Here is a 13,657-nt window from a genome sequence, read left to right as displayed (position 1 = left end):
CTCCAACAAGTAATTTAGGTGAGAATAAGGTATAAAAATACGCGTGTATATTTTGTCTTGAAATAATTCTTAAATATCAATTAATTTTGATTGTGTGTTTGTATTTCAGAACGTGTACATGAGGTTGTAGGGGCGTCATACAAGCAGATTAAAACACAGCTACCAAAGGTCTTTCATAGTATGTCTCTGTATTTAGCTAATAAAGATACAGAGTATATTCTATTCAGACCTATCAAAGTAAGTATGTTTGCTATCATCATCATCATCATCATTATTATCATCCTCATCCACCACCATCACCATCATCATTACCTTTATCATCTTCATCATCATTTTAATTTTCCTGATTTTCATTATCATCATCATCATTATCATCATTGCCATCATCACTTTCATCATGACACCATTGTCATTGTCTTTATCACTTATATTATCATTGCCATCATCATCACCATCATCAGCATCACCATCATCATTATCATCATCATCAGCAGCATCACCATCATCATCATCGTCGTCGTCGTTGTCTTCATCATCATCATCATGTATACACTCTCACACCTGATACATGTACTACCTTAGCGAATAAAGTCACATTGATCACCATGTAGCTCTTCAGTTCTTGAATCTTTTTCTTCTGAGTTAATGATTTGAGAAATAATTTTCTCTTTGCTATTCTTATCCTTTGAATACATGTATATGAAATAACCAGACAAGGTTTTTTCCTGAATAGTTGGCTGTCGTCCCATGGTACATAGCCAAGTCATGTTTTCTAATTTTCTTTCTCTTGCTAGGCTGGTGTCCAGCTTGCCTACCAACAGGTTGAGGAGCTGGTGCAAAGTAACTACTCAGAAGAAGACCAACAGATCATAGCATGCCCATCTAAAGAACAGGTGAGTGAGAAATGAAACCATTCTTCTTAATCATAGTGATACTTTATCAAGCAAGGCAGATCAAAGTGTGACAGAGTATGCAGATTGCAAGAGGGAGGGTGGTTATTGGGGGGAGAGAAGGATGCCATGCTTCTTGGCCTGGGGAAGGGAAGGGGATGGGGTAAGGGCTGTCTTCATGGGCAACATTTAGAAGAGGAGGAGGGTATTTTATTAACATATTTAGTCTTTCATTCTAAAATCGCATTGATTTTATTTTCATTTATTCAATACAAGAAAGTAGCTCTTTATGTATTTTGTTACTATGTTTATGAATCCTAATGCAAGCATACATTTTTTAATCAATCTGAAATATATATACTATTTTGTATCTGTATATGATTTTCTTTTACTGATTTATCAATAAAGACTTCTTTAAACGAAAACAAGAAAATATGTATACATGTGTGTGCACAAGACTGACCATATTTCATGGTTTTAAAGAAGTAAAGATTGTGAGGAAGATACGATGAGGTGAAACAGGTAAAAGAGCTCACAATCGAAGATGAGATTATGACAAGAATGATTGACAGAGTGAGAGACATCAACGGAAAAGAGCAATTAGTAAAGAAGAAAGAATGGAAAGGGGAGAAAGGAAGTTTGAAAGTTAACACTTTATTTCATCGATGCTCAGATGGAAAATGATGAAAATGTAGTAGAGAGATGTTATTTGAAACAAGATATGGGACAGAATACATGTACCAAAGTAAAGTACTGGCCAAAGAAATTGAAATCTTAATATGTTGAGCACTAGGGAGGAGACTGATCAAATCTAACCCAGATATTTACATTGTCATCGAATTCCTTGGGAAGGTCCCTATCCTCACCAATGCCATTGATTAAAACATGTAGCTAGAAAACATAAAAAGGAGAACAATTATCTCTTATTACCTGTGGTAAAGACAAAAGTTAATGATTAATTTGATTCAGCGATCACACTCCTTAAAAGCACTCTCATAAAATGACCAATATAGGTCTTCCTTCTTTTATTACCCAGCTTTGTCAATAGATCGCCATGATCATTGCGTTGATTAACAGAAGATTATCAAGGTGGTCACGGTTTTTGGAGCGCATTCTTGACCAGTCGTAAAAAGGCTCTGCTTCTGTTTTACGAGCCAGTTGACTAATCCTGCCCCGTTCACAATGTAAATTTAATCATAAGGTGTTAATTTTCAATCTTCATTCTTCTGTTTGTTAGCCTGGTCATTTCTGGGTCATTGTTGTGTGAATGTTGAATTACAATATGGTTGTGTTTGTGTAAGAATATGTTAATTCTTATCTGACAATAATAATTTGATTAAAATTCATTCACATCGGCAGCAGTAATGATCTACATTTGGCTTAAACAGAAAGTAATATGGCCTTCAGTTGGTAGTTTAAGTCATACATGTATTTGTAAAAATCCTCTAATTCTAATTTTTAACAGATTTTATATTTTTGCTTCGTTGCTTGCACTGGTGCTAATTTGAATGTTTTTTTTATTTTGCATGTGAATAGGCCCTGTGATTGTAGATGATATACATGTAAGCCACATTTGAATTGGTGCCCGAAATTAAAAAAACAATTTATATGCCTGCATCTGTGAATGACGTATGCACTAGTAGTTCCTGTCCAATTGAACTTGTAACCATCTGCTGGAAACAGCTTTTTTTCTACATCCTATCTGAGGGGCTAGATTTAAGACTTGATTTGTATCTGGTTTGATTTATGACCTTTGGCTGACCTTTCATGATGAATGTCGTCCTTGAATGTTAGTGGTTTGATTTAAATCATGCAATGACTTACATTGTATGCATCAACGCTGGAATGTGTCTAGACTGTATATGGGGACCGTAATGGATAGATATTTGTGGACTGTGTAAATGTACTAAATTCATTGTACCATCTTTCAAAGAAAGAATATGAATGTTGCCAACATTGCTTTGGAAATTCTTTCAGAGAAAACACCCTGATGGGGATGAAATAATTGTTGAGTAATCAGTCAGGTGGAAACCGGCTACAGATTTATGAGTGTAAGAGCAAATAAAGGGAAGGACGACACAGTTGGAGCATCCAGTGGTTTAAGATTGGGTGTTCATTGTGCTGACGAGAAATAGAAGGACCAAATCTGCATTGTCCAGCATAAGATATGCTATTGCTTCAAATTATTGCCATCAATGATTGGATGTTTTGACAAAAAAACTATCCTGGAGCCAGAAAAGCAGCTTTTTCTGATGGTGTCTAAACCGTACTCTTTTGACAAGCAGATTTAATCACTTTGGATTGAAATGCACCCCTGAAGATGATCTGTAACCATGAGAATAACATGTGAAAACCATTCTGTCAGACTTGCCATTGGTTACCAGCTGGCTTGGGTTGCCAATTCAAGGATTGACCCTGCCTTGAGCCGAGATCAAATGTCCCACTTGTACTCAAGGAGTGACTTTTTGATAGTTTGAACAATGTCTGTCATCACTAATGCAACAGTTCCACCTATTATAGTAAAACCATGTATCGCAGATCGGGAAGCTACCATCATCGCATGCATTGTCACGGTTCTTACCGCTATCATCTTCATCGGTAACATCACGGTCATCGTTGTCATCTTGCGGACTCAAGCCAAACAGCACTCGGGGTACATCTTCACGTTGAGTTTAGCCATGGCTGATATATTTGTAGGATTCATGTGCCTTGTCCACATTGGATTATATTTTGCGGATGTCATATCAACAACATGGTGCTTATGGGAAGTTGTACTGTTCGTATCTTCTTGTAGTGCCAGTGTATCGAGTATCCTCTGCATTGCGTTTGATCGGTATTTAGCTATCATGAAGCCTATCCTCTATAACACCCGTATTCGGGAACATACAGGTTATGCAAAGACCGCTGTTGCCATTGTCTGGATACTCTCGATAGCGTACGGCTCCTTGCCGCTTTTCGGGTGGCGGACGTTCAGTTTTGTGCCGTGCAGACATTGCTGGTTTGCGACCATCATCCCGCGAAGTTTTGTCATCACGCTCTTCGCAACGCAATTCATCATCCCCCTCTGCATCCTCGTCTTCTTCTACGGCAGCATGCTCCACGTCTCGATGCGACAGGCCAACCAGATCGCCGACCTCGCGGGCAGTTTCAGTGCTCCGTCTCGCTGGGAGCCGCGGAAACGAGCCGTGATCACGCTCTCGCTCATCATGGGGTGTTTCTTCGTGACCTGGGGACCGTTCTTCGTGACTCTCTTCACTCACATCATCACCGAGAATCCCAACTTTAGGGTTGTTTTACATTCTTACTTCTTTATTCTTGCAATAAGCAACTCATGTCTTAACCCACTTGTTTACGCCTACTGGAATAGAGAGTTTAGGAGGATATTCAGCCAGTGGTTCATCCAGGAGGGGAGAAAGATAAGACACTCTTTGACGAGCAGGAGAAGAACAATAACCTTTATATCAGGGGATTATGGCAGTCCATCAAAAACTACATCTACTCAGTGAAATTTGGAAGGCTGTGTGAAATGCAGAATGTGTTCCTTCTGAGATCAATTCTAAGATTAAATGGTTAGTTGTCGCTTCAAAATAAACCTTATGCTTTATGTATCAGTAGGGATGGTGATTTTTCATGCACCGGTAAAACAATGCAAAACCTGTTGGGTTCTTTTTTTTTCAATTTGAAAATTCATTTAATTTACCTTTGCTAAACAGAATTCATGTTTTTTTATTTGCATTTTTTATGAAAAATAATTGAATGTCCATGTTACATGTAGATCAAGTTTGAAATGGAATTACAGGATTTCAGAAACGGAAAAGACCATTTTGCTAAGTTTTTGTCCTTCAATACAGGATAGCATTTATATCCTCTCCATCTTGCTGGGAGCCCCGAAAACGAGCTGTGATCACGCTCTTGCTCATTATTAATATGCTGTAAATATTGTATCAATCATACTGGTCAGTCACAATTCTCTTGTGCAGTAGTGTAATGAGCCAAAAAAGAATTTAAGGGGCCCTGTATGGCATTATGGGGAAAATATCTTAAAAGCTGCAGCAGCAAGCAAGCAACATTTTTTTTTGCCACCTTTACAATAAAAAGTTCTAAACTTGTGATGAAATAGGTCATGGTAATGAAAAAAATAATAATATTTCACCCCTTTGCCTTTTTTTCTTTTTCTCTTCTTTGTCTCTTCATTTTCCTGATAGTGAAAATGTGTGTGTGTGGGAGGGTGGGGGTGTCCATGGCCATACTTCAGTTTACAATCGAATCAATATTCCTAAATAGGTTCATTATTGCGGATTCCAGTGAACACTTTTTGCGAGAGTGATCACAAATTTCCTTGTTGACCATAGTAGATTGCGAGACAAATGAATACCCTCTCGCGATTATCGAATCAATATTTTCTGAAAAATGTGAAATATGTTTACTATGTGGCATCAAAAGCGTAGTATATTAATTTTGATATACTTTGATTTGTTGAAAGTATAGAGCTTGTGAACACCAATCAAACGGGTGGGTAGGGTAGGCGAATAGAATATGATCCTCAATTTTTATATCTCTACTTGTAATATTGTCATTTCTCCACTGCTTTTGAAATTGTTGGATCCAATAGACCAGTTCGTAGTTACTTCATGGACAATTTTGGTCAAATGACCTTTCATTTTTTTCATTATGATAGGCAGATTTCAAAGCAAGATATTATGTAAGCTTGCCTTACATAGCAGGATGAAGAAATTGAATAGACCAGGTGACTAGAACAGCACACCAATGAACACTTTATGAAGGTATTTGTTGCATTCCTACTTTGAATGCATATCAGAGCATGTTACACAATGTACTTGGCAAACTGTCAAATACCTGTCGTTCGTGGACACATTGTTGTTTTTTGTGGATGTAAACGAAAACCACAATTCAAGAGAATATATGAATAATCAAGACATCAAAGTTGGTGCTTATCTCATTAGATTTTAAACCACCATGTCATCTTAGTACAAATGACCTTCCTCTGATCATGCGTAGAATCTTTTGATCATGCGCAGAATGGAACTACGAACTGGCTTATTGTGTGCACCATGCATGTATTTCCATCACACTATACACATTACACATATTTCAAAAGGCTTGTATGACTTTGTAAATTGATTAAAAAACAGAACATGAGAGATTAGCTCTCAAAATACCACCATGCTGTTTGTAGGGTCGGCATTTTATGGAGCATCGTGGCCCAGTGGATTAGTCTTTGGACTTTGAAACAGAGGGTCGTGGGGTCAAATCCCAGCCATGACAAAATTTCCTTCAGCAAGGAATTCATCCACAGGTAACTGCACTCGACCCAGGTGAGGTAAATGGGTACGGGCAGGAAGTACATGTAATTCCTCGAAAAGCTGTGTGCACCTGAATAGGTAGCCTATCTTAGCCGGTTTTTGGAACTGAAGTGGCTACCCTGGGTAAATATTATTATTATTGTTATTATTCCTACTCACTATAAGCAATTAAATTCAATTTAACAAGTCTCAATTCTTATTCATATCTTCATACAGGTTAATCTGCTTCTGGCTGCATCTCCTTGAAGCATGAAAGGGATAGTCTGCAGACACAGACCATAGCTGATGGAAATCTTTGATCTACAAGTGGGTCTTCACACAAAGACTAGCACACAGGGCCTTCTAGTACGCAAGTCATTGTAGTAGGTTGTGCTTTCAGACCCTGTGACTAGAGAAAAGGGTTTGCAAAGCAGACTGAGAAAAGGATTGGGGGCCATTACAATGACTTTCACCTGTATTGATCGTTGCTTCTCCTCAGTCCTTACTTCACCAGGGGAAGCATTTCAAGAAGGGCTTTTCAGTTGCTTTCTTTATCAGGGCATGGTTTCATCAATATTTTTGTCTGATCTGAGAACATTCCTTGATTTTGATTGGCCAAGAGGGTCTGTTACCATGGTATCAGTCGGATAAACCAGGACTTGACGGATAAAACGTTGTTGGATAAAACATCTGACCGGTCCATTCATGAACTGCTGCAGAGTCGATCAAAAATCAAACAGAGTTGTTAGATATGACACATCAACGAAATTCTCTTCTGTTGTCTACATTACCCAAGACAATCAAAACATCTATGTGTAGTTATGAAAAAAGTTGTCTGCATTTATATTCCTTGTTTTATTCACAATATTCTTTTGTCAATAGAGTCATTCCATAAACCTGTTCGTGAATTACGAACTCAATGACAGGGGGTCCTCTCTTGTGCTAAAATGGGATACTCTAAATATGGGAGTTTATTTTCCACGACCCTTATCCAACCCTTAAAAAAAGTGGAATTTGCCAATTAGATGCTTGTTAGAAATAAGTTATTAAAGGACAAGTCCACCCCCAAAAAAACTTGATTTGAATAAAGAGAGAAAAATTAAACAAGCATAACACTGAAAATTTCATCAAAATCGGATGTAAAATAAGAAAGTTATGGCATTTTAAGTTTCGCTTCAATTCACAAGACAGTTATATGCACATCTCGGTCAGAATGCAAATGAGGAACTGATGACATCACTCACTATTTCTTTTGTATTTTATTATATGAAATACTTTAATTTTATCGTCTTTGTCATGTGAAATGAAGTTTCATTCCTCCCTGAACACGTGAAATTCCATTATTTTAAGATTTTGTGCTTCAGGCAAGGAGGGCCTAATCGTCAATTTCGCGAAATTTGAAATATTGTATAATTCAAAGAAAAAAAATAGTGACATCATCGGCTCTCTCATTTGGATGTAACTGGCTTGTTCATATAACTATTTTGTTAAAAATAAGCGAAACTTTGAAATGTCATAACTTTCTTATTTTACATCCGATTTTGATGAAATTTTCAGCATTGTGCTTGTCTGATTTTTCTCTATTGATTCAAATCAACATTTTTCTGAAGTGGACTTGACCTTTAAAGTTATGAAATGATTTAGAATCTATGTAGCATGTAAGACAGGAACAAGAGTTGTTGGTAAGGTCATTTATAATTCACCAACTGCATTATAAAAAAAATGTCCAGGTGGGAGCTTCATATAGCTGTTTGTATTAGTTACTATCGACTTTACAAAGGACTGGTAATAATGAAAATTTGGTGTGTATCTTTTACCACAAGAAAGGATCACCAATCACTTACAAACAAAGAGCTTTATGAAAATCCACCAGGATTCAACATACAGTAAATGTGTCAAACTTTAACAGGAAAAATAGGGATAACTATATAATATTTATAAATGAAATTAGGGATGCAGTCATTATTTTCTAATTACAGCTATGCAAAGTTGTACATTGGTGTTGGTTTCACAATCTACAGATCATGATCAGACAGCTGTTGTACAGTTCAGATTATTAGAAATCATTAAGTATTATTTCTGAGGAGTTATCTACGTTTTCTAATTTTGATTGGTAAATGTAATTTTGTATTTCGCAGTCTTTATCATGATTAGGATTTAAGTACAATTTCTTGCTGATACGTTGTCAAAAATGTTTTTGTAAGGTTTTGAGGTAATTGTTTAAGGGTGTATTTAATAGCTATCGACCATCTTTCATCTAAACCCGAAACTCGAAACTGGGTTTAGATCGGCTGATCCTTATTACACTTTCATAAATACCAACTCCAATGCTGTACTTGAAATCATCTATAGTGTATACATCTGTGGGGCGTTTCATGAAAGGACTTATCAGACGTTTTATCCGACAAGTCCCATTTTATCTGACATTACCATGGGAACAGTGCCTCTCAGCCAATCAAAATCATGGAAAGATGTCAGATCTAACAACTTGTCGGATGAAAATATTGATGAAACGCTCCCCTGTTATCTCAAATGCAACCCACCCAAACTCATGGAATGGTATGATAGCCATGGACACCATACTCACTACCTTCCTAAAACGAGCTTACTGGAAACTAGTTTAGTGGAAACTAGTTTAACGTGTAATGAGAACGGTTGAAGCGATCTTCCAAACCGGTTTGTAAAACCACCTTGTGATGTAGTTTTCAAGATTGCTTTGCCTCGTTAAACTGGTTTTAGCGTAAGTGAGGACACAACCGTTCTTCGGGAAGTGATCTTCTCACATTTTGAGTGTGCTACTCCATACACTGTGTGCAGAATGCCTACACTGAGGTTTCGAATTTTGCGTGAAACGTTTCACCCCACTGAGAGCGTTCCCATATTCCCAATGAGATCGCTTTACGTGAAGTTATTTTGGAAACCACTTTTGGGTAATCAAATGGAAACGCTAGTAAAGCGATCTTCCAAACTGGTTTCCAGTAAACTAGTTTTAGAAAGTGTAATAAGAAGGGGGTCATTGTGAAAATTAAACCTGGGTTAAGGTCGACCACACATTTATGAAGTGCCAATTGTCAACTTACTCATCAAATATTAGTCTTATTCTGCTGCAACAAAATGTAAAAAAAGGAGTCGTGAAATGGGAAGAATACATGTAGGAAAATACAAACCCATAATGAATTATAATTCAGTAATTGGTAAATTATAATTGTCATGAATATGGAAGATATGTTATGAAGCAAGCATTCTGTAGAAGTGTGGTTTGAAATTCTAGTTTACACCAGGGTTAAATCTAGGTTTTTATCAGAATATGACCAATGATGTTACTTTTTAATGTTATTTGTTTAGACCCCCAAAAGATAAATGAATGTTAAACATGTGACAATGTACATGTTTATACATTTGGAAAGGAGACATTTGTTTATGTAAAACAATGAACATTACATGTACATCTACTTTAAAAAAATAATGCTATGAATTAATGTAAAAGTTTGTGAAATTTCTTAACATATGTAAAATGAGACCTTGAACATTACATTTTGGTTGATATTTCTGGATGTCTTGTAAAAAGAAACTGGTTTGTATATTTTGATCATTTGATGAATGAGGCTAATACATTTCATCCACATGAATGTACATGTAAGATATTCTATTTCATAGAGACATTTGATGGTGAAATATTTTGAAAAATGGAACGAATAGAGACATACTTAGGGTTTGCAGTATGCACTCAGGCTTGAAAGCACGATGCACTCAATCATGAATCAAGCAAGATGTAAATGAAAATATCTCAAGGCAGGGAAAATTTAGAATGCTGATTGGCTGGTAAAATTTATCAATGAATTAGACTTGATCTCCAGTCTGATCAAGCAAAATAATAAAATAGCAAGTATTTCCAAAAAAATCCTGTATACCCAAATTAGGGGGTGTTTTCACAAAAGATTCAAGTCTGACTAAAGATCGCATTTAAATTCCCATTTTTGAATTTCGGTATATGTACATGTAGAACATCTGTAAATTGGTCAATGGGACAATGTGCTTTACTTTGCATTATTCAATGAGATCACACATTAGATATCATGTGCACATTGACACTTTATCACATATTTTAGTCAGACTTAATTTTTTGTGACCCCCCCCGTACTGATAATCTTTGTAAATGTTGCTTCAAGTATGCCTAAATGACCAGCTCAGTCAACAAGGCTCAGAGTGCTACATATTATTGCGTTGTAAATTCACTTGCCTCCCGAATTATCGAATCTACAGTATTCTCTTGTATGTCATATTCCGAAGAGTGTACATCGCAAAGCTTTTATATGTCTGTATTCTGTTCTGTACCTATTTATATTTAATGTTGTCAGGGGAGTGCTTCACAAAGCAAATAATAATTTTCACCGACTTTAATATTTGTTCTGAGCCAGTCAGATGCAAGGATTTCAGTAGCTTATAACAATAGTCGATGAAAATCAATGATTACTTCTTCATGAAATGCTCCCCGATTCCACTGTTATCTTATATTGTGTTGATACAAAATTTTATTTTATACAAATAGCTGGCAATAAAACTGTTTTGTAATAATTGACTATTCCATTATTGTTACTATGTAAATAAATCTGGAATATATTGATATTAGTTGAATTCGAGGATAGATTACATGCTATTGTGATACGGAATGATATCATTGTATTCTCAAGAAACAGCTTAAGAAATGAATAAAGAATAAATATAAAACTGAGTTCACTTTCAAGTTGAAGTTATTTTCAATATATTTGTCTATAAAGCCCATTGTATTTCTTTACAAAATTGCTATTTACATCCTTTGTACATTTTCCTCATTAAAGGGATGTTCTGGGCTGAAAGTATGTATAGCTTAATTAATAGAGTAGAATTCACTAAGCAAAATGCCGAAAATTTCATCAAAATCGGATAACAAATAACAAAGTTATTGAATTTTAAAGTTAGCAATATTTTGTTATTAGATGGGTTGATGACGTCACATCTCCACTTGTTCTTTTGTATTTCATTATATGAAATTAGGTTTATTCATTTTTTTTTCTCCTAAGAACTAAGAAATTGGATTGACAACTGATTTAGTGCATTAAATATTTATTGATGTAACCTATTTCAGTATAAAGGAGACATATTATTCACACAAGTATGAAATAATGAAAAAAACATTTTATGTAATAACATAAGAAAACGGAAAGTGGAGATGTGACATCATCAGCCCACCTAATGAATATTCATGACAACTGTTTTCACAAAATATTGCTAAACATTAAACTTCAATAACTTCATTATTTGTTATTCGATTGTGATGAAATTTTCAGCATTTTGCTCAGTGAATTCTACTTTATGTATTAAGATATAAATATTTTCATCCCGGACCATCCCTTTAAAGACTTTGACATTTACACAAGAGAGAAATAGATTTACCCACACGACATGCACAATGGAAAGAATCTGGGAATTTGTGAATCTCATGCAAATATGAATATAAGAAAAATTGAAACAATATGGCAAATGATAAACACACAATGAATCTGTAGGCACTTCCATTGAGTTACAAACATAGCAGTTTGTGCAGTACTTAAAATCAAATTGATGTCACGATGATCAAGTCTATTGAATACATATAAAAAAAATCCAAAGCATATCAAACACATGCCTCCATTGTATAACTTATGGGCAATTCCATGAAATATGTACGTCAAACCCCTATATGTCGGACCTTCATGAAATTTTCTGTCTCTGATTTCTTGTTCTTTTGACAGTCTGTAATGTTCTTAAAGGACTTTGTCAGTTTATTAAGTGAAATAAAACTTGAGAAAAATGGGGGTCGGACGTAAAAAAAGATTGATCATTTTATGGAATTGCCCTTATAGAAAGAAGTAATATTATGATTGATATCAATTCTAAGTCTATTCCAAACTATGTAATGAAGAGTAGCAATTGATTATAAGATGGATAATATCTCAAATCCAGGAAGGGGGGGGGAGAGAAAACTTATCTTTTGCATTTTGCCCTTTTTAACTCAACTCAAAGCCCCCCCTTCCTGTTTGCTGGGATATACATTACTCTTGTGACACCTTACTAATTGAATACTTTTGCTGCACATTTCTCTGATAACCTATACAAAATACTATAAACATCATTTTGATATACAGTGTAATTTCTATGGTATGAAAGACTATTGGAAGAAATGGAAGCTAACATGCACAGAAAGAGCAAGTTCACACTTAATGGATTTTTTTTTCTACTAAGCACACACACCTCATTGGATGGAATCATATTTTCTGAGACTACAAATTTGCATATGAATGGTATACACTAAAATCAAGACAACATTCTGCATATAATTGAAGGAATTTCACTTAGCAAAATTTAGGTAAATGTATTCAGTACATTTTCATTATATGAGATACTTTGCAACTGATCATAGTCAACTCGTCCTGAGCCAACTCTTCATACCTCAAACAACAGCTTACATTGAGGAACTCAATATCAATTGCTCTTCAATGAATTCTATGTTTTATAAATTATGAAAGTAAAATTTATACTAACTTGAAGCTCGGGGTAACTTTGCTTAAATCAAATCTTTTTGAAACCACAGAAATCTGCTCCACTTGATAAAGAAATATCAAACATGTTTTGCATAATCTGGTCTAAAAAGATTATTTTAACTTTGGACAACACTCAAGTTTAAATATGGAATGTGTATTTCTGGAGTCTAAATTGAGTAGTCACAGGAAGAATCTATTGCATTACGGCTGCTATGATATAATACTACCCAATTATCTATAGATATTTAAAAAACAAAACATATACGCATAAATCAGTATTTCTTTGACTGTTCACAAATCTGCAATATAATGAATTAAGATTACCTATCGTTGTTGTGCTGTGAAAAGCTTATCTCTCAATTCTTTCAAATTTTGACAACAGATCTGAAAAAGCTCTATTTTGGAGAAAGGACAAAAGTGCCAACAGGAATTAGTAGACTACCTCCTGACAATGGAAGTTACCATTGCCAATTTTATAAAATATTGATTTTTTAGCTGTCCTCAAATTTTCAAATTTTGTGATGTAAGGTTTTAACAGCTTGATGCCATTCTGCTGCATATTCATATAATGTATAAATATTGGTATTTCTTAAGTTTAAATTAACATGTCATTGTATACAGTACATTGCATATTTTTCCTCAATATTAAGCATTTACATAAAAATGTTATATTCTTATTTCATTGTGGAAATTTCTGTTGTATCCTATACAGGATGTATATCTTGCATTACAGGAATATTTGTTTATCTTTAAAAATAATAACAAATTGCATATTATATCATAAAATAATAGTATTTCAATCTATAAAATCACCTCAAGGAGGAATTCAATTCACCTTTATACTTTTCTCCGAAAACAATATCTTATGTAACAGTAAATTTACTTAGCACTTACAAGACAATAT

The 13,657-nt window shown here is 35.0% G+C and overlaps 1 protein-coding gene across 1 annotated transcript in view; it reads left to right on the top strand.

Moving 5' to 3' along the window:
• Window positions 1-7,291, top strand: part of LOC121429996 (conserved oligomeric Golgi complex subunit 3-like) — a 29,920-nt gene extending 22,629 nt beyond the window's left edge. The window contains exons 20-22 of the mRNA XM_041627263.1: window positions 110-237; window positions 795-893; window positions 6,431-7,291. Of these exons, the coding sequence (XP_041483197.1) occupies window positions 110-237; window positions 795-893; window positions 6,431-6,460 (257 nt within the window). The 3' untranslated portion in view covers window positions 6,461-7,291. The remainder of the gene's footprint in view (window positions 1-109; window positions 238-794; window positions 894-6,430) is intronic.
• Window positions 7,292-13,657: the final 6,366 nt, after the last annotated feature.

Source organism: Lytechinus variegatus, chromosome 16, assembly GCF_018143015.1.
Source record: "Lytechinus variegatus isolate NC3 chromosome 16, Lvar_3.0, whole genome shotgun sequence".
In the NCBI taxonomy this organism is placed as follows: Eukaryota; Metazoa; Echinodermata; class Echinoidea; order Temnopleuroida; family Toxopneustidae; genus Lytechinus; species Lytechinus variegatus.
This window is presented reverse-complemented; position numbering and strand designations above follow the sequence as displayed.